The sequence below is a fragment of the Oenanthe melanoleuca genome, chromosome 25 (assembly GCF_029582105.1).
Source record: "Oenanthe melanoleuca isolate GR-GAL-2019-014 chromosome 25, OMel1.0, whole genome shotgun sequence".
Taxonomy (NCBI): domain Eukaryota; kingdom Metazoa; phylum Chordata; class Aves; order Passeriformes; family Muscicapidae; genus Oenanthe; species Oenanthe melanoleuca.
In genome coordinates this window covers 3937085-3955150 of record NC_079358.1, presented here as the reverse complement: position 1 = coordinate 3955150, position 18066 = coordinate 3937085, and the positions used below count along the sequence as shown (strand labels likewise).

Sequence of the window (18066 nt, the reverse complement as noted above, 5' to 3'; positions counted from 1 at the left end):
AGGGTCCCTGTGTCCCCTCCTGGAGGGTCCTCAGTGTCACCTGGGAGTCACTTTGGGGTCAGCCATGTCCCCAGGGTGTCCCTGTGTCCCTCTGGGGCCTGGGTGGCATTCAGTGGTGGCACCTTGGGGACACTTTGGGGACACTTTATTGACACGGTGACACTGCAGGGGTGGCACTTGGGGACACACAGGGCATGGTGACATTCAGGGACATTTCAGGGACATGGTGGCACCTTGGGGACACTTTGGGGACAAAGTGATGCCAGCACTAGTGGCACTTTTGGGACACTGCAGGGGTTGGTGACACTTTGAGGACACTTTGGGGACAGCAGGGTGGTGGCACTTAGAGGACACTTTATTGACACTGCAGGGGTGGCACCTTGGGGACACGTTGGGGACACGACATTTGGGAATGGCTCATGGGGGACAGGGTGACACTGGGGGTGGTGGCACCTTGGGGACACTTTGAGGACAAGGTGGCACTTTGGGGACATGCCAGGGTGGTGGCACTTAAAGGACACAGGGACACATTTTGAGGACGGTGACATTCAGGGACATTTCAGGGACATGGTGGCATTTGGGGGTGGCACCTTGGGGACAATTTTGGGAGACTTTGGTGGCACTTTGGGGACAAAGGGACATGGGGGCTGGTGGCACTTGGTGGCACTTTGGGTTCACAGCGCGGTCCCGGTGGCTCTGGGGGGTTGGTGGCACTTTGGGGACATATGGGGACACTTTGGTGTCACTGGGGGGCGGCGCTCAGGGACGGTTTGGGGACATTTTGGGGACGTTTGGGGACGTCCCGGTGGCCTCGGGCTCCGTCGGCGTCACCTGAGGGGACAAAGGGGGGACAGGGGGTGGCACGAGCGCCCCAAAATCCCAAAATTCACCCCAAAATTCACCTGGGACCCCCAAAATCTGCCAAATCTCCCCAGATTCCCCCCTGGGACCCCCCAAATCCCCCCAGGAACCCCAAATTCCCCCCAGAGCTCACCTGAGCGATCTCAAAATCCCGAAATCCCCCCTGAATTCTCCCCAAATCCCCCCTGGGACCCCCAAAATTCCCCATAGGACCCCCCAGTTCTCCCCCAGCCTGACCTGGGACCCCCCAAAATCTCCCAAATGCCCCCCAGACCTCATCTGGGACCCCAAATTTCCCCAGATCCCCCCCAAACCTCATCTGGGACCCCCAAATCCCCCCAGGACCCCTCCAAAATCCTCCCAAACTTCCCCTGGGACCCCCCAAAACCCCTCAAATCCCCCCAGGAGCCCCCCAAATCCCCCAAATCTCACCTGGGATCCCTCAAAATCCCCCAAATCCCTCCCAGGACCCCCCAAAATTCCCCCCAAATCCTCACTGGGACCCCCAAAATCCCCCAGATTCCACCCAGATCTCACCTGGGATCCCTCAAAATCCCCCCAGGACCCCCCAAACTCCCCCAATCTCACCTGGGACCCCTTGGCCAGGGCCCCCACGGCCCCCGGAAGCTTCGTCACCAAATCCAGAATTTCCGAGGGAATTTTGGCAACGCCGACGTCACCGGCGCCGCCGACGAGCGTCACCCGGCGAGTGCCCAGGAGGGGCTGGGCCACGGCCTCGGCCACCTGGGAACCAAAAAATAACAAAAATCCCAAAATCAGACCCAAAACTGGCCCCAGGAGGGGCTGGGCCACGGCCTCGGCCACCTGGGAACCAAAACATCCCAAAAATCCCAAAATCAGACCCAAAACTGGTCCCAGGAGGGGCTGGGCCACGGCCTCGGCCACCTGGGAACCAAAAAATAACAAAAATCCCAAAATCAGACCCAAAACTGGTCCCAGGAGGGGCTGGGCCACGGCCTCGGCCACCTGGGAACCAAAACATCCCAAAAATCCAAAATCAGACCCAAAACTGGCCCCAGGAGGGGCTGGGCCACGGCCTCGGCCACCTGGGAACCGAAACATCCCAAAAAATCCAAAATCAGACCCAAAACTGGCCCCAGGAGGGGCTGGGCCACGGCCTCGGCCACCTGGGAACCAAAACATCCCAAAAATCCCAAAATCAGACCCAAAACTGGTCCCAGGAGGGGCTGGGCCACAGCCTCGGCCACCTGGGAACCAAAAAATAACAAAAATCCCAAAATCAGACCCAAAACTGGCCCTAAAATCGCAAAATCAGCCCCAAAATCAGTCCCTGAGTGTTCTCAATCCCCCAATGTCCCCAGACATTCCTGGTTGTCTGAAATGTCCCCAAGTGTCCCCAGTGTCCCAAATCCCTTTTTCCCCATTTTCCCCATTTTTTGTCAATATGTCCCCAGTGTCCCCAAATGTCCCAAATCCTCCCAATATCCCCAATGTCCCTGAGTGTCCTCAATGTCCCCAGATGTCCCCAATGTCCCTGAGTGTCCTCAATCCCCAAATGTCCCAAATCCTCCCAATATCCCTGAGTGTCCTCAATCCCCCACTGTCCCCAATGTCCCCAAACATTCCTGGCTGTCTCAAATGTCCCCAATTCCCCCAAACGTCCCCCCAGTGTCCCCAATCCCCCAAAAGTTCCGAATGTCCCCAACATTCCCAATGTCCCCAAATGTCCCTGAATGTCCCCAGTGTCCCCAAATGTCCCTGAACGTCCCCAGTGTCCCCACCTGGGGCAGCCTCTGCAGCACCAGATCCACCACGGCCGCGTCCTGGAACTGCCCGAACGCCTCGGCCTTGGCGGCGACCGCGGCGGCTTCGGCGCGAGCCCGCGAGGCCACGGCGGCGGCACGGGCGGCTCCGGTCACCTGGGACCCAAAAACGGGATTGGGGACCCCAAAAATGACATCAGGGACCCCAAAAATGGGATTGGGGACATCAGAAAAGGGACTGGGGATATCAGAAATGGGACCAGGGACACCAAACAGGGTGCGAGGCCACGGCGGCGGCACGGGCGGCTCCGGTCACCTGGGACCCAAAAATGACACTGGAGACCCCAAAATGGGAGTAGGGACCCCCAAACCCCACCTGGGACCCCCCAAAATCCGCTCAGTACCACCCAAATTCCACCTGGGACCCCCCAAACTCCACCCAGGACCCCCCAGAATCCACCTGGGACCCCCCAAAATTGTCTCAGGATCCCCCAAAATCCACCTGGGACCCCCAAAATCCACCTGGGACCCCTGGACTCACCTTGAGGGTCTCGGCCTCGGCCTCAGCCTGCAGCAGCACCTGCGTCCTGTAGGGGGCGCCACGACACGGCTCTTAAAGGGGCAATGCCTCCTTAAAGGGGCAATGCTGCTCTTAAAGGGGCCACGGCCCTACTTGGGTAGACCTCACCCAAACTACACCAGAGCTGACTAGGGGAGGGCGTGGCCCCTTCTTAAAAAACTTTTAAGCACCAGGAGTTTGACTCACTGTAAAACACAGGGCTTCTCTTAAAGGGGCAATGGCTCCATTTAAACTGGTGGGACCACCAAGGTAGGGGTGTGGCTTACTCTTAAAGGGACAACACTTCTGTTAAAGGGGCAATGGTTTCACTCTGAAGGGTGACACCCACCAGAGCTTTTCCTTAAAGGGTTAACACCTTTCTTAAAAGGGCAACGGCCCTACCAAAATGGTGGGTCCCCTTTAAAAGGGCAACACTTCTTTTAAAAGGGCAACGGGTTGGACCTCCCAAACCCCACCAGACCGAGCCAGAGGAGGGCGTGGCCTCCCTTAAAGGGGCCGCGCCTGACCTGTGCGCCTCGGCCAGCCGCTCCAGGCGGTAGCGCTCGGCCTCGGCCGGTTTGCGCACGGTGGCCTCGAGCTCCTGGCGGCGCCGCCCGACCTCCTGCTCCTGCAGCTGCGCCCGCTGCGCCCGCTCCACCAGCGCCACCTCCCCGCGCTGCGCCGCGATGGCCTGCTGCGAGCGGGCCGCCTGCGGGGACAGGGGACACGGGGACATTGGGGACATGGGGACATGGGGGACACGGGAACAGCCAGAGCCACCTCTCTGTGCTGCGCCGCGATGGCCTGCTGCGAGCGGGCCGCCTGCGGGGACAGGGGACACGGGGACATGGGGACATTGGGGACATGGGGGACACTGGGGACACGGGAACAGCCAGCGCCACCTCCCCGCGCTGCGCCGCGATGGCCTGCTGCGAGCGGGCCGCCTGCGAGGACAGGGGACATGGGGACACTGGGGACATGGGGGACATCAGGGACACTGGGGACACGGGGGACACGGGAACAGCCAGAGCCACCTCCCTGTGCTGCGCCGCGATGGCCTGCTGCGAGCGGGCCGCCTGCGGGGACGGGGGACATGGGAACACTGGGGACATTGGGGACATCAGGGACACTGGGGACATTGGGGACACAGGAACAGCCAGAGCCACCTCCCCGCGCTGCGCCGCGATGGCCTGCTGCGAGCGGGCCGCCTGCGGGGACAGGGGACACGGGGACATTGGGGACATGGGGACATGGGGGACACGGGAACAGCCAGAGCCACCTCTCTGTGCTGCGCCGCGATGGCCTGCTGCGAGCGGGCCGCCTGCGGGGACGGGGGACATTGGGGGACATGGGGACATCGGGGACATCAGGGACACTGGGGACACTGGGGACATCAGGGACACTGGGGACATCGGGGACATCAGGGACACTGGGGACACGGGAACAGCCAGAGCCACCTCCCCGTGCTGCGCCGCGATGGCCTGCTGCGAGCGGGCCGCCTGCGGGGACAGGGGACACGGGGACATTGGGGACATTGGGGACATGGGGACATTGGGGACATGGGGACATGGGGACATCAGGGACACTGGGGACATGGGGACAGGTGACAGAGCCATCAGGGGAAGGACATAGGACAGGTGACAAATCCATTGAGGACAGGTGACAAATCCATTGAGGACAGGGGACAAATCCATTAGAGGACACAGGACAGGTGACAAAAAAAAAAAAAAGCATCAGGGGACATGGGACAGGTGACAAATTCATTGCGGGACATGGGCAGGTGACAGTGGTGACACAGGACAGGTGACACTGGGGACACGGGACAGGTGACAAAAACATCAGAGGACACTGGACAGGTGACACAGGTGACAAATCCATCGGGAGAGGGTTCCAGGTGTCCTGGGGGTGTCTCAGGTGAGACAGGTGAGTTCCCAGCCCCCATTCCAGCCCCCCCAACTGTGTTACCTGTCCAGGTGTGTTATGTTACCTATGTTGCCTGTCCAGGTGTGTTATGTTACCTGTGTTACCTGTCCAGGTGTGTATTTACCGTGTTACCTGTCCAGGTGTGTTATGTTACCTGTGTTACCTGTCCAGGTGTGTATTTCCCTGTCCCAGGTGTGCATTTACCGTGTTACCTGTCCAGGTGTGTTATGTTACCTGTGTTACCTGTCCCAGGTGTGTTATGTTACCTGTGTTACCTGCCCAGGTGTGTATTTCCCTGTCCCAAGTGTGCATTTACCGTGTTACCTGTCCAGATGTGTTATGTTACCTGTGTTACCTGCCCAGTGTGTATTTCCCTGTCCCAGGTGTGTTATGTTACCTGTGTTACCTGCCCAGGTGTGTTATGTTACCTGTGTTACCTGCCCAGGTGTGTCTCACCTGTAGCTGGAAGGCCAGCTCGGCCGTGGCCCTGCGCGCGCTCACGGCCCCGTCGCACTCGGCCTGGGCCACCTGGAAGTCGCGCTGGGCTCGCGCCGTGGCCACCTCGGAGAGCAGCTGGGCCGAGACCTGCTCCTGGCGGGCACGGGCCTCCTGCGGGGTTAAACTGGTTATACTGGTTATACTGGGGTGAACTGGGAACAGGCCGAGACCTGCTCCTGGCGGGCACGGGCCTCCTGCGGGGTTAAACTGGTTATACTGGGGTGAACTGGGAACAGGCCGAGACCTGCTCCTGGCGGGCACGGGCCTCCTGCGGGGTTAAACTGGGATGAACTGGTCCGCATTGGGTTATACTGGTCCATACTAGACTACACTGGTCCATACTGGGTTATACTGGTTTATACTGGGACTCACCTTGATGCCAGCGTCCCGCTTGGCCTCGGCCTCCCCGACGCGGGCGTCGCGCTGCACCTGCGCCGTGCGGCCCTTCCCGAGGGAGCGCAGGTAATCCTGGGGAGCAGGCCGGGTCACGCCGGCTCACCTGGCCCAGGTGTGTCCCCGTCCCCCCAGCTGTGCCCAGGTGTGCCCAGGTGCACCCAGGTGTGTCCCTATCCCCCCCAGGTGTGTCCCCGTCCCCCCAGCTGTGCCCAGGTGCCTCCAGGTGCCCCTAGGTGTGTCCCTATCCCCCCCAGGTGTGTCCCTGTCACCCCAGCTGTGCTCAGGTATCCCCAGGTGTGCCCAGGTGCACCCAGGTGTGTCCCTATCCCCCCCAGGTGTGTCCCTGTCACCCCAGCTGTGCTCAGGTATCCCCAGGTGTGACCAGGTGTGTCCCAGTCCCCCCCAGGTGTGTTCCCAGGTGTCCCCAGGTGTGCTCAGGTATCCCCAGGTGTGTCCCTATCCCCCCCAGGTGTGTCCCATCCCCCCCAGGTGTGTTCCCAGGTGTGCCCAGGTGTCCTTAGGTGTCCCCAGATGTCTCCAGGTGTGTCCCAGGTGTCCCCCCAGCTGTGCCCAGGTGTCCCAGGTGGTCCCAGCTGTGTTGCCAGGTGTGCCCACCTGTTCATCATGCACGTCCTTCAGGGTGTAGCTCACCACCGAGATCCCCATGTTCACCAGGTCGGACGAGGCCACGCGGAAAACCTGATCCGAGAACTTCTGCCGGTCCTTGTAGATCTCCTGGGCGGGGCAGGCGGCGCTTAGCTGGGCGGGGCTTAGGGGGTGGGGCCTGACTGAGCAGGGCTCAAAGGGGCGGGGCTTAGAGGAGTCAGGCTCAAACAGGGCAGGGCTTAATTGGGCAGGGCCCAAGGGGTGAGGCTGAAACTGGGCAGGGCTTAGTGGGGTGTGGCTCAGGTAGGTCAGGCTCAAGTAGAGCAGTGCTTGGTGGGCCAGGCATGACAGGTGAGGTGTGAATTGGGCGGGGCTTAGGGGCAGAGCTCAACTAGGACAGAGTTTAGCTGGGCCTGACCCAAGGGGTGGTGTTCAAATTGGGCAGGACTTAGTGAGGTGAGGCTCAAAGGGGCGTGGCCAAAAGAAGCCAGGCCTAGCAAAGGAAGGACACAGTGCGGGTGGGCGTGGCTTCTAAGTAGACCTGGGATTTCTTAAAGGAGCCACGTCCCATTGCAACTCAGAGGGATTGGTCGGATCCAGAGTGGGTGTGGCTGGCCCGGGAGGGGCGTGGCTCCCCCCCAGCCCCACCTCCACGGTCATGTGAGCCATGATGGCGCGCTGGTGGCCCTCCAGCGTCTCCAGGGCGATCTGGCCGATCTCGCTCTCCGACTTGCCCAGGAACATCTGGCAGGCGGCCGCCAGCATCTCCTTGTTCTGCCCCTGGATCTTCACCTGGGCAGGGGAGGGGCTGCCATCACCTGGGCACCCCCACAGCCGCCCAAAAATGGGCGTGGCCCCTTTAAGGGGGTAACTGTGGCGTTGCCCTTTTAAGAGATTAGTCGCTTCCTTAGGTGGGGACCACCAGGGCAGTGCCCTTTTAAGGCATCTTGAGGAGAAAATGCGTTTTTGGGGTTTCAGAAGGATATTTTAGGGGAATTTCTGGGTGATTTTGTGTGATTTTGGAGTGATTTTGGAAAGGATTTTGGGGTGATTTTGGGGAGGATTTCTGGGTGATTTTGGAGGTTTCAGGAAGGGATTTTGGGGTGATTTGGGGTGATTTGGGAAAGGATTTTGGGGTGATTTGGGGTGATTTTGGAAAGGATTTTGGGGTGATTTTGGAGGGTTCAGGAAGGGATTTTGGGGAGAATTTTTGGGTGATTTTGGGGAGGATTTCTGGGTGATTTTGAAGAGGATTCTGGGGAGGATTTTGGTGGGATTTCTGGGTGATTCTGGGGAGGATTTTTGGATGATTTTGGGGAGGATATTTGGGTGTTTTGGAGAGGATTTTGGGGAGGATTTTGGGGGATTTCTGGGTGATTTTTGTGGAGGATTTTGGGGGGATTTCTGGGTGATTTTGGGGGGATTTCTGGCTGATTCTGGGGAGGATTTTGGGGGGATTTCTGGCTGATTCTGGGGAGGATTTTTGGGGGGTTTCTGGGTGATTTTGGGGGGATTTCTGGGTGATTTTGTGGAGGATTTTGGGGGGATTTCTGGGTGATTTGAGGTGATTTTTGCGGTGATTTTGGGGAGGATTTTGGGGGGATTTCTGGCTGATTCTGGGGAGGATTTTTGGGGGATTTCTGGTTGATTTTGGGGGGATTTCAGGGTGATTTCGGGGTGATTTTGGATGGTTCTGGGGTACCTGTGCAATGCCAGTGACCGAGATGGGCACCCCGTGCCGAGTGTAAACCTTCTCACTGCGCACCGGCAGCGTCAGCGTGTTCAGGGAGATCCTGGGGGCACCCGGGGGGTCACCCCAAACCTGGGGGGACCCCTCAGAACCCCAAAAATGCCCCCCCAGACCCCTCCTCACCGCTGGATCTGCTGCAAACACGGGATCACCAGCACTCGGCCCCCGGCCACCATCACCGGGGGGCTGCGGCAGAAACCTGGGGGAAAGAGAGAATGGGGGGACCCCAAAATCTCCTCCTGAGCACCCAAAAAACACCCCTAAAATCCCTTCCTGAACCCCCAAAAATCACGCCCAAAATCCCCTTCTGAACACCCAAAAATCACCCCAAAATCCCCTTCTGAGCACCCAAAAAACACCCCCAAAATTCCTTCATGAACAACCAAAAATCCACCTCAAAAATCACCCCAAGGTCACCTTCTAAACCCCCAAAAATCACCCCAAAACTCCCTTCTTAAACCCCCAAAAATCACCCCTAAAATTCCTTCATGAACAACCAAAAATCCACCCCAAAATCGGCCCAAAATCCCCTTCTGAACACTCAAAACTCCCCCCCAAAATCCCTTCCTGAAACCCCAAAAATCCTGCCAATAATCGCCCCCTGAACCACCAAAAATCACCCCAAAATCCCCTCCTGAACATCGAAAAATCACCCCCCAAATCCCCTCCTGAAAACCCCAAAATCCACCAAAAAATCCCCTCCTGAACCCCCAAAAAATCCCCCCAAAATCCGTTCCTGAACACCCAAAATCCACCCAAAATCTCCTCCTGAACCCCACAAAAATCCCCCCCTAAAACTGCCCGTGAAACCTCCAAAAATCCCCCCAAAATTTCCCATCAGAATCCCCCCAAAATTCCCTCCTGAACCCCCTAAAAATTCTCCAAAAATCCCCCCAAAATCCCTTCCTTAACCCAACCCCCCCCCACCCCCAAAATCCCCTCCTGAACATCCTCCCAAAATCTCTCCCAAAATTCCCTCCTGAACTCCCAAAAATCCACCGCAAAACCCCGGGGGGGAACATGGGGACACCCCCAGGAGTTCCCGGGAGTTTTTGGGGGATTTTGGGGTTCCCAGGAGTTTTCTGGGGGGTCCCCAGGAGCCCCCGAGCCCCCTGAACTCACCTGACACCACCATGGCCTCGTTGGGGCCGCAGGTGAAGAACATGGCGGGGGGATGGATCGGGATCGATCGGGATCAATCGGAGCCGATCGGGATCTATCGGAGCCGATCGGGATCAATCGGCAGCCGCGACCGCCGCCCCGATCCCGGCAGCCTATGCGCTCGCCACATCCGCGTTGGAGCTGTGACGTCTCCGAGAACGCCTTCCCATTGGTTGCTGCTGCTGCAGCGGGCGGGAAGGAGAGCTCTAGTCTGCCTAGTAACCCGTGACGTCACTGATACCCAGGCGTTCTATTGGCTGTGCTCAAATTTCCGTATTCTAGATGGGAAATGAACGATTTCAGCGACGGATGAAACGGGAGGTGAGGGGAGTGACGGGGTCTGGGGAGATCCAGACGATAGCCGGGGTAGGGTTAGGGTTAGGGGTTAGGGTCAGGGTTAAAAAAAACCCTGTACCTGTTCCATCCTCAGACTGAAGCAGTAGCTTCTAATGCACCAGGAACAGCAGCAGTGAAAGGAAATATTTGGGTAATCCTGTCTTCATTTAAAGATTTCTTCATGAAAGCCATCACTGCCCTCAATCGGGACATCCACCACACCCAGGGCATCTGAAAAATGAAGAAAAAAAATCTAAGCAGAGGATCCAGACTAGCAGGAAAAACAGCAGAGGTAGAATGCAACACTCCAAGAATACAAGGCATCTTTTTAATTAAAAAAAAAAAAAAAAAAAAAAAAAAAAAAAAAGAAAAGAAAAGAAAGCCGCCTTTGTCACACAATAGAACGTTAAGTGCAACACAAACATCCCGGCTGAACCTTCACTCTGCCTTTCAATGCTGCTGTCCGGCACAGAGAAGCTGCGGCTGCTGCTGGATCCCTGCAAGTGTCCAAATCCAGGCGGGACACCGGGGCTCGGAGCACCCGGGGCTGCTGAAAGGTGTCCCTGTTCATGGCAGGAGGGGAACTGGGCGAGCTTTAAGGAGCCTTCCCACCCAAACCATTCTGGGATTCCGTGATTCTGTGAGCAGACCCAGGCAGAAGGGCTAAATTTCCATTTTAGTGCAAAAATGCCGCTGCAAGGGCACGAAGAGGGATTTCAACTACTGTCAAAGCGGCACGGCCACATCAGAAATTACTTACAGGTGTAAAGAATTCTCTGCCTACGCTGGAAAAGAATTCCCTGTCAGCGCCGGAGCGGCGGGTTCGGGAGGCGCCGGGGCCGGTTCCCCTCAGCGCGGGGAAATCCCCGCACCGCCCTCCCGCGCACGGCCGGCGGCACGGGAGCCCCGGCAGCAGCCCGGAGCAGCAGCGGCAGCGCCGCGCGGCCCCAGCGCCCGCCCCGATGCCGCCGGGTGCCCGAGCCCCACACTCCGCCCGCCGAGGGAGCGGCGGCACCGCCGGCACCCGAACCGGAAGCGCTGTCACGTTAGCGCCCGCACGTCAGCGGCCCGGGCTCCGCCCACGGCCCCGCACGTCATCGGGTCGGCCCCCCCCGCATCACAGCCGCGGGCCCGCCCCCCGCGTCACAGTGACGGCCACGCCCCCGCGTCACAGTGACGGCCACGCCCCCCGCGTCACAGTGACGGCCACGCCCCCGAGTCACAGTGACGGCCACGCCCCCCGCGTCACTGCCGCGGCCCCGACCCTCCCGTCACAGCCACGGCCCCGCCCCCCTTGTCACAGTGACGGCCACGCCCCCGGAGTCCCAGCCGCGGATCCGCCCCTCGCATCACAGTCAAGGCCCCGCCCATCGCGGCACAGCGCTGGCCATGTTAATGCCTGCCGATCGACTGCTCGGCGATCGACTCGTGATGCCTGCCGAGCGATTGCTCGGCGATCGACTAGCGAGGCCTGCCGATCGACTGCTCGGCGATCGACTAATGATGCCTTCCGATCGACTGCTCGGCGATCGACTCGTGATGCCTGCCGATCGACTGCTCGGCGATCGACTCGTGATGCCTGCCGATCGATCGCTCGGCGATCGACTCGTGATGCCTGCCGATCGACTGCTCGGCGATCGACTAGCGCTGCCTGCCGATCGATCGCTCGGCGATCGACTCGTGATGCCTGCCGATCGACTGCTCGGCGATCGACTAGCGATGCCTGCCGATCGACTGCTCGGCGATCGACTAGTGATGCCTGCCGATCGATCGCTCGGCGATCGATTCGTGATGCCTGCCGATCGATTGCTCGGCGATCGACTCGTGATGCCTGCCGATCGATCTCTCTCGGCTCGATTGCTCAGGCCCAGAGCAATGCACCCTAAACCGAACCCCGCCCCTTGGGCTTTGTAACTGCCTGGGGTGTCACGTGGCCCCGTCCCCCGTTTTTAAAGGGGTTTTGGGGTGTTTTGGGGGGTTTTAAGGTTGCTTTAGGGTATTTTGATGGGATTTTTTAAAGTTTTTATTGGATTTTTAATTTTTTTTTTAATTTTGGGGTTTTTTTTAGGGGGTTCTGGGGGTTTAGCCCAGCGCTGACCCTGTCCCTCTTCGTTCCATCCCCTGGGACGCTCCCCCAGCCCCGCCCCTGCCCCGCCCCAGCCCTGGCTGCGCACCCGCCGCTAACGCCGCCTTGTGGGCACAGCGCGGTACTGCAGCCGCTGCCGAGCAGCTCCCCTCTCCCCTCCTCACCCGATTGCCGCTGCCAAAAGCCAGCCTGAGGATCAGCTCCCTATCCCCTCAATCTCTGCAAGGAATCGGATTTCTCAATCCGGCAGGGCAGCAATGCTGTTCTCCTCGCCGGAGATCCGGATTGCAGCGGCGTCCCCGCCGGCGCTGCCCGGATGGAGCGGGGAGCGGGGGGTGTGTGTGAATAGAGGGGAGGGTGACGCCGAGTTCGGGCTGCGAGAGCGGCCGCGGCTGCGAGCGTGGGAAGGGCGGCAGTGCTGCCGCCTTGTGGGCACAGCGCGGTACTGCAGCCGCCGCCGCTCCGGCGCCCTGGCAGCGCTGCCGTCCTGTGGGCACAGCGCGGTGCTGCGCGCGTGCCCTTCCGATGACGGGACGCTGCCCTGTAGGACTGCCGCCACGCTGCGGATGCCGCTTGCGGCAGGAGCCCGGCCGAGGCAAGCATCCCCGCCCGTGCCTGCCGCCGCTCGAGCGTCGGCCGGAGCTCTTTTCGGCGTCGTTGCCGGATTCAGGCAGGCGACTTAGAAATTGAGATGGTGAGGGGCGTTACGGGTACCACAACAAAGATGGCAGCCGGGCCGGAAGTGGCCTCTGCCAGTACTAAAGATGGAAGCAGAGAAGGGCGGAAGTGACGTCTTGCCACTCTCAAGATGGCGGCTCGGCCGGTACTCGCCTGACCTTCTATATATGGCGGCAGAAAGGGCGGGAAAACAAGGACCCCAGTGTGATTTGGGGGCTGCCTGCGCGCGACGCCGACAGCGATCGCCGCGGCGCGATTTTCTGCGGCGTTTCCGAGAGTGCGGACACGGGCTGTGGGCTCAGCGGCGCCGCGGGCGCGCGGGAGTAGGGCAGGCGCCGACAGGCGGCTGCGGGCACACGCCTTTCTCTGCTTCGGGGTCCTGTCCTGCCGGGGGCGGTACCGAAGGCGGTACCGGGGGCGGTACCAAGGGCGGAACCAGGGGCGGTACCAAGGGCGGCACCGACGGCGGTACCGGGCGGGGATCCAGGTGCGGGGCCGTGAGGTGATCCAGGGGCGGGGCCGGGCCCGGCACAGGTGCGCGGGGTCTCGGTGCGGCTGCGCGGGGCGTGGCCGAGGTGATTGAACTCCAGGTAATTGGCTCGGCCGCCATTTGCCCGGGCTGAGCTCGCTGCGGACAGTGGCTGCGTTGGAGCTCCGCGCACAGGGACTGGTTGGATTTCTGCTTTCCCTCCTCTCAAACCCTCTACCCCTCCTTCCTCCTCCTCGTGTTCCCCTTCTTTTTCTCCCTTTCTTGCCTTTCTCTCTCCTCCTCAAACCGATTCTTTCCCTCCCCTTTCGGCCTCTCCTCCTCTTTCTCTCTCTACCTTTCCTCCCTCCTCCCCGTGTTCCTTTTCTTTTCTTTCTCCCCCCCAACCTGTGCCCCCCATTCTCCCTCTCCTGTCCCTACCCCGCTCCCCTCTCCTGTTCCCCTCATGGGTCCCCCGTCCCTCTCCGCCCCCGGCCTTTCCCTCCCCATCCCGCTTCCCTCCGCAGCCCGAGCCCTCCCTGCTCCTCTCATCCCTGTGTCCCTCCTCTCTGTCCCTTCTCCCCTGGCTGTTTCCCGCTGTTCCTTCCCATCCGCCCCCCTTACCTATACACACCCTACCCTACCCTGTTCTATTCCTTTCTTCTCCTGCTCCTGCTTCTACCCTTCCTTCCCCCCAACCCTGGGCCCCCCCCCATTCCCTCTCCCTGCTCCCATTCCCCTCATTCAATCCTCCCCTCCTTCCTCCACCCTCCCATTCCCTTCCCACCACACTTGTCCCTGTTCCCTCTCCCTGCTCCCGTTCCCCCCCCCCCCCCACAATTCCGCCTCCCCTCCTTCCTCCACTCTCCCATTCCCCCCCCCCAGCGCCCCTTCCCCTGTCCCCGCTGCCCCGCACACCCCGGCGCCCCCCGCCCTCGGTCCTTGGTCACCCACCCCGACCGCCCCGTCTGCCCCCCATTCCCATCCTCCGTGCCCGCTTTTCCTCTTTCCCCCGCCCCGCGGGCTTCGGGGCGCCGCATAATAAAGGCCGGAGAGCCGGAGCGGCTGGACCCGGCCGGGCGCGGGGGCCGTCGTGCCAGCCCTGGAGCCCCAAATCCCGGCGCTCCCGGTGCCCCCGTCCCGCGGAGGCCCCGCAGCCCTGAGCGCGGAGCAGCGCCCGGCTCCCCGTTCCCGTGCGCGCACAGCCCCGGGGCTGCTGCCCGCGCACCCCTGCGGAACGAGCGGGGCTGGGGCGCGGGAGGAGCCGCTCGGCGGGGCCGGGCACGGTTCCGCTCGGGCTGTTTCTCATTCACCTGCCAGATGGGATGCTCCCCCTCTCCCTTGCTTTGCAACTCCAAAAAGCTCTGCAATGGCAAAACCTCTTTTATTAAAACTCGGTTGCGGCTTTTCCCCTTTGCTTCCAGGTCACAGGATATACTGGGATTGAGAGGGTTCCTGAAATCCGACTCTCGAGGACACGGCCCGTGGGAGAATTGAACTCACAACCTTGGCACTACCTGGACTGTGCTCCGACTGACTGAGCCCTCTGCATCCCAGGTATGAAACTCCCAAGGATGGGAAGGAATCATTGGCTCCAGCAAGGAAACTGCAGCTCGTTCTATTCTGCTAAAGCAGCTTTACACACCAGCCCCTGCCACGGCTGTAGGGTAGAACTGGCTGGCAGCTGGCATGACAGCACCGCATCTTCCCATCCCCTGATTTTCCTGCCCTTTCCAGGATTTACCCAGCAGCTGTACATTTGCTCTTGCCATGTCTCTTTGTAGGGAGAAGTGAGCAAGACAGGTTCTGAGGCTTCCCTTGCTGCATGGCCTGAGTTCTTCTGGAGAGTGGCAGGTGGCATTTCCTGCAGGTGAGTGTTGCCCAAATGAAGCAGCTGCTGAAACTGGGGTTGGTTTTGTGGCCCAGAGCTGCACAGAGGCCTCAGTGCCTCCCTCTCAGTGCCAGCAATGCTCCTTGATGTTTCTGTGTGTCCCAGCTGCGAGGGGCAGGAGGAGGCCAGGAGTCCCCGAAAGGCATCCAGCACCTCTTGTCCTTGGGCCCTCGGGGCAGGGGCTGTGCCTGCAGCGTCCTGCCCGTGCCGAGCACACGGCCCGGGATGGGCGCTGGGTGCCCGGCCGGCGCTGGCACGGACACGGCTCAAGGGCTGCCCATGGCTCCCGGGCCAGGGGCTGCTCTGAGCAGGCTCCTGGAGATGCTTCAGCCTGGATACAGGCCACTGACAGCCCAAAAGCAGCCCAGGGAGCAGCTGGCGTGTCCTGGTGATGGCGGCACGGGCTGCGTGCAGAGGGGCTCAGACAGCAATTCCTGGTTCCAGCCTCCCAGAGCTCCCAGGCAGCTGCCAGGTATGTCCTGTCCACCCCAATTGCCTTCCCTTCCCTTCCCTTCCCTTCCCTTCCCTTCCCTTCCCTTCCCTTCCCTTCCCTTCCCTTCCCTTCCCTTCCCTTCCCTTCCCTTCCCTTCCCTTCCCTTCCCTTCCCTTCCCTTCCCGCCTGAGGCCTCGTTCAGCAGCAGCAGCACTAAAGCCAAGGCAGTCTTCCCTCACAGCTATTAAATGCCAACTGACAGCCTGCAGAGATGCCTTCAAATCAAAGGTTCAGGTGGGATGAAGTTTTGTTTGGACGAGGTGGGAGTTTCCAGGGAGCCAGCTGGAAGTGCAGAAGGGATGGAAAGCTTTCCCAGGTGGGTCCCACTGGAGGTGTGCTGAAGGCAGGGATGTGCACCCTTTGCTGAGGGAAAAGAACTTGCAGAGGCTCTGAAAGGAGCTGAGCTGCTGCAGGGAGAGATGTCCTCCCGTGGGCACGGGGAGCTGCCTTGGCACGGGGCGGGAGCGCCCCCGGCCCTGCCTTCTCCTGCTTGAAAATATCACCTGGAGCCCCGGCTCAGGGGGGCTAAATCAGCTGGACTCCAGGCAGCTCTGTCAGCTGCCCCCAGGGACATGGGTGGGGCTGGGGGATGAGGGCTTTAGATAGCCAATTCTTTGGAACAGATGCCTGTCCCTGTCCCGATGCTGCTGAGCTTCCTTGGACGCTCTGCCCGTTCCTGGCACAGCTGGCGTTCAAGGGGCAGCTCTGCACGGGAATATCCACCCTCCGTGAGGCACTGTGAGGTTATGGCAGCAGGAACTGAGCAGATAATTGGGGGCCGTGGGATAATTCACGGGAACTAGCAAAGCTGAGAGGGAGCCCCGAGTCTGGGCGCTGCACAGAGAACAATCTTTGTGCTGCCCTGTCAGCTCAACCCCCGGGCTGGGAAGTTTTGGGAGTCAAATGTATGGAATTGTACAAATCACAGAAACTGGGCTGTGATCACCCAGAGGGACAATCCAAGTCCCAGATGATTCCTCCACAATCCAATCTCGGGATTTTAAAGCCCTCATGGTGGCCCTGTGCCTGCCAGGAGCTCTGACTGTGCTTTTCCTTTCCTACCAGCTCCTGAGCAGTGTCAGGGCCACCATGAGGGCTTTGAAATCCAGGCAGACCCCAAATCCCACACAGTGACTAATACGAATGAAGAACTGCACTGTTCTCATCAGAAGCTCAAAACTCTTGTTTATGAATTTTATGACAGCAATGTAATGGAATCCCACGAGCCTCATTAATGCTTTTGGTTTCATTCTTATGTATTTTTAATCCCTCATTTGGCAGCTGGTAAAACTTATCCTGGAATTCAGAAGCAGGGCTGGCTCTGACCTTCACCTCTGGTCCCACTTTGTGCAAGCACCACTTGTGCCAGGGTGAACAGATGGCGTGGCCTGTTCCCACTGCCTGGGATTCACCCAACCAAAACCAAGAGCAAATGCTGGTAGGGCTTTAAGAACTGGAAATAACTTGGAAACAAAATAATTCACCTTTTTCTTCTCGTTCTTTTTTTTTTTTTTTTTTTTATTTCAGGTACTGGACTTGCCTCTGTGGATGTGCACTGAGCTCTCACTGCAGGGGACTGTCAGTTCTGACTGGCTGTGAGTTTGTGTTCTTCTCACTGGGAATCAGAAATGATCATTAATTAGACCACCAAAATCTTTTCTGAAACCTTTCCCCTTTCCTGCCCTTTGCTGATAAGTCTTCTCTTTCTGCCTTTAACTCTACAGCTGTTCCCTGACGTGATTTCCCCTGCCTCACTTCTGTGCAGCTCCTAGCTGGGGAAAACTGGGATAACTTAGAGAGGACAGAGGTGAAACTTTTAGCTGGATTTTTCTAAAATTTTCTAATGATACTGAAATTATTTCCAATTGCCCCAGTGAGAAGAACACCAACTTGCAGGCATCAAAAGCTCCAAACTCGTTTAATTGAGGCAGGTCCAAGGAAAAACCCAGCCATGCCAGGCTGAGGCTGGAGCCTGCTCATAATTCATTGTTGGTGTCTGCTGCAGTCTAGGAATAGCTGTCTCATTTGTCACTTGCTTGATCTGCTTTTATATCCCTGATTCAAATGGAGTTAGGCAAACTTCATGTTTGCTATTAGGCTATGAAGAAGCCTATTGTAACCAGCATATGCTTTTCTTAGATGGAAATGTGCATGCAAAATACAAAGAGCTTTGATACTGAGATTTTTTTTTTCCCTCCTGAGGTTCAAGTATTTTATCATTTTAATAGCATTTCATTTTCCTGTTGCACTCATTTTTAGAGTGCATCTTTTGTATTAGCTCTGAGTACCATAATTCCTTCCAAATTCCTGTGGCACTATTACCATAACTACACAATTAGCTACAGCTGGATGTAGCAGAGGTGAACACTAAATAATTTTGTTGGCAGGAGGCTCAGTGTCTTTTAACCCAGACACCTTCTTTACTGACGCCTGGTTTGTTACTCTGCTTTAGGGAGTATGGGGAACTTCAGATACAAAGAAGAGAATTTAAAAGTTATAATTGTACAAGTTTGTTATGCAAAAAGGTGCTGAAGGTGCTGCGGATTTGTTCTGGATTGTTATTTGTGGGTTTTTTGTTTGTTTGTTTTCTTTGGGGATTTTTTAGTTGTTGTTTTTG

The 18066-nt window shown here is 58.7% G+C and overlaps 1 protein-coding gene and 1 long non-coding RNA gene across 3 annotated transcripts; one reads left to right on the top strand and one right to left on the bottom strand.

The window, feature by feature from the left end:
- Positions 1-337: 337 nt before the first annotated feature.
- Positions 338-10898, bottom strand: FLOT1 (flotillin 1). Of its 2 annotated transcripts, none has more exons than XM_056510235.1 (14): positions 10596-10898; positions 9915-10066; positions 9461-9777; positions 8462-8537; positions 8291-8381; positions 7237-7380; positions 6598-6717; positions 5959-6054; positions 5545-5697; positions 3693-3874; positions 3148-3193; positions 2625-2762; positions 1450-1605; positions 338-831 (listed from the first exon to the last, which is right to left on the bottom strand). In XM_056510235.1, the coding sequence occupies exons 3-14, from the start codon at positions 9501-9503 to the stop codon at positions 760-762; spliced, it is 1317 nt and encodes a 438-aa protein (XP_056366210.1). In that variant the 5' UTR covers positions 9504-9777; positions 9915-10066; positions 10596-10898; the 3' UTR covers positions 338-759. The 2 variants fall into 2 exon arrangements, with proteins under 2 accessions (XP_056366210.1, XP_056366211.1); XM_056510236.1 differs by having other exon boundaries at positions 9461-9681; positions 10596-10897.
- Positions 9783-17023, top strand: LOC130262984 (uncharacterized). The gene is made up of 5 exons (XR_008842234.1): positions 9783-9820; positions 14490-14622; positions 15062-15428; positions 15631-15765; positions 16977-17023. It is a non-coding gene; the product is annotated as an uncharacterized LOC130262984 (long non-coding RNA).
- Positions 17024-18066: the final 1043 nt, after the last annotated feature.

What these genes read in the sequence shown, in the direction of transcription:
- FLOT1 (XM_056510235.1), bottom strand. Translation starts at nt 9,503, where the DNA reads ATGTTCTTCACCTGCGGCCCCAACGAGGCCATGGTGGTGTCAG. An exon ending in AGCGGGACGCTGGCATCAAG is followed by an intron (nt 5,698 to 5,958) that starts GTGAGTCCCAGT and finishes TTAACCCCGCAG; the next exon opens with GAGGCCCGTGCCCGCCAGGA. An exon ending in CGGCTGGCCGAGGCGCACAG is followed by an intron (nt 3,194 to 3,692) that starts GTCAGGCGCGGC and finishes CGCCCCCTACAG; the next exon opens with GACGCAGGTGCTGCTGCAGG.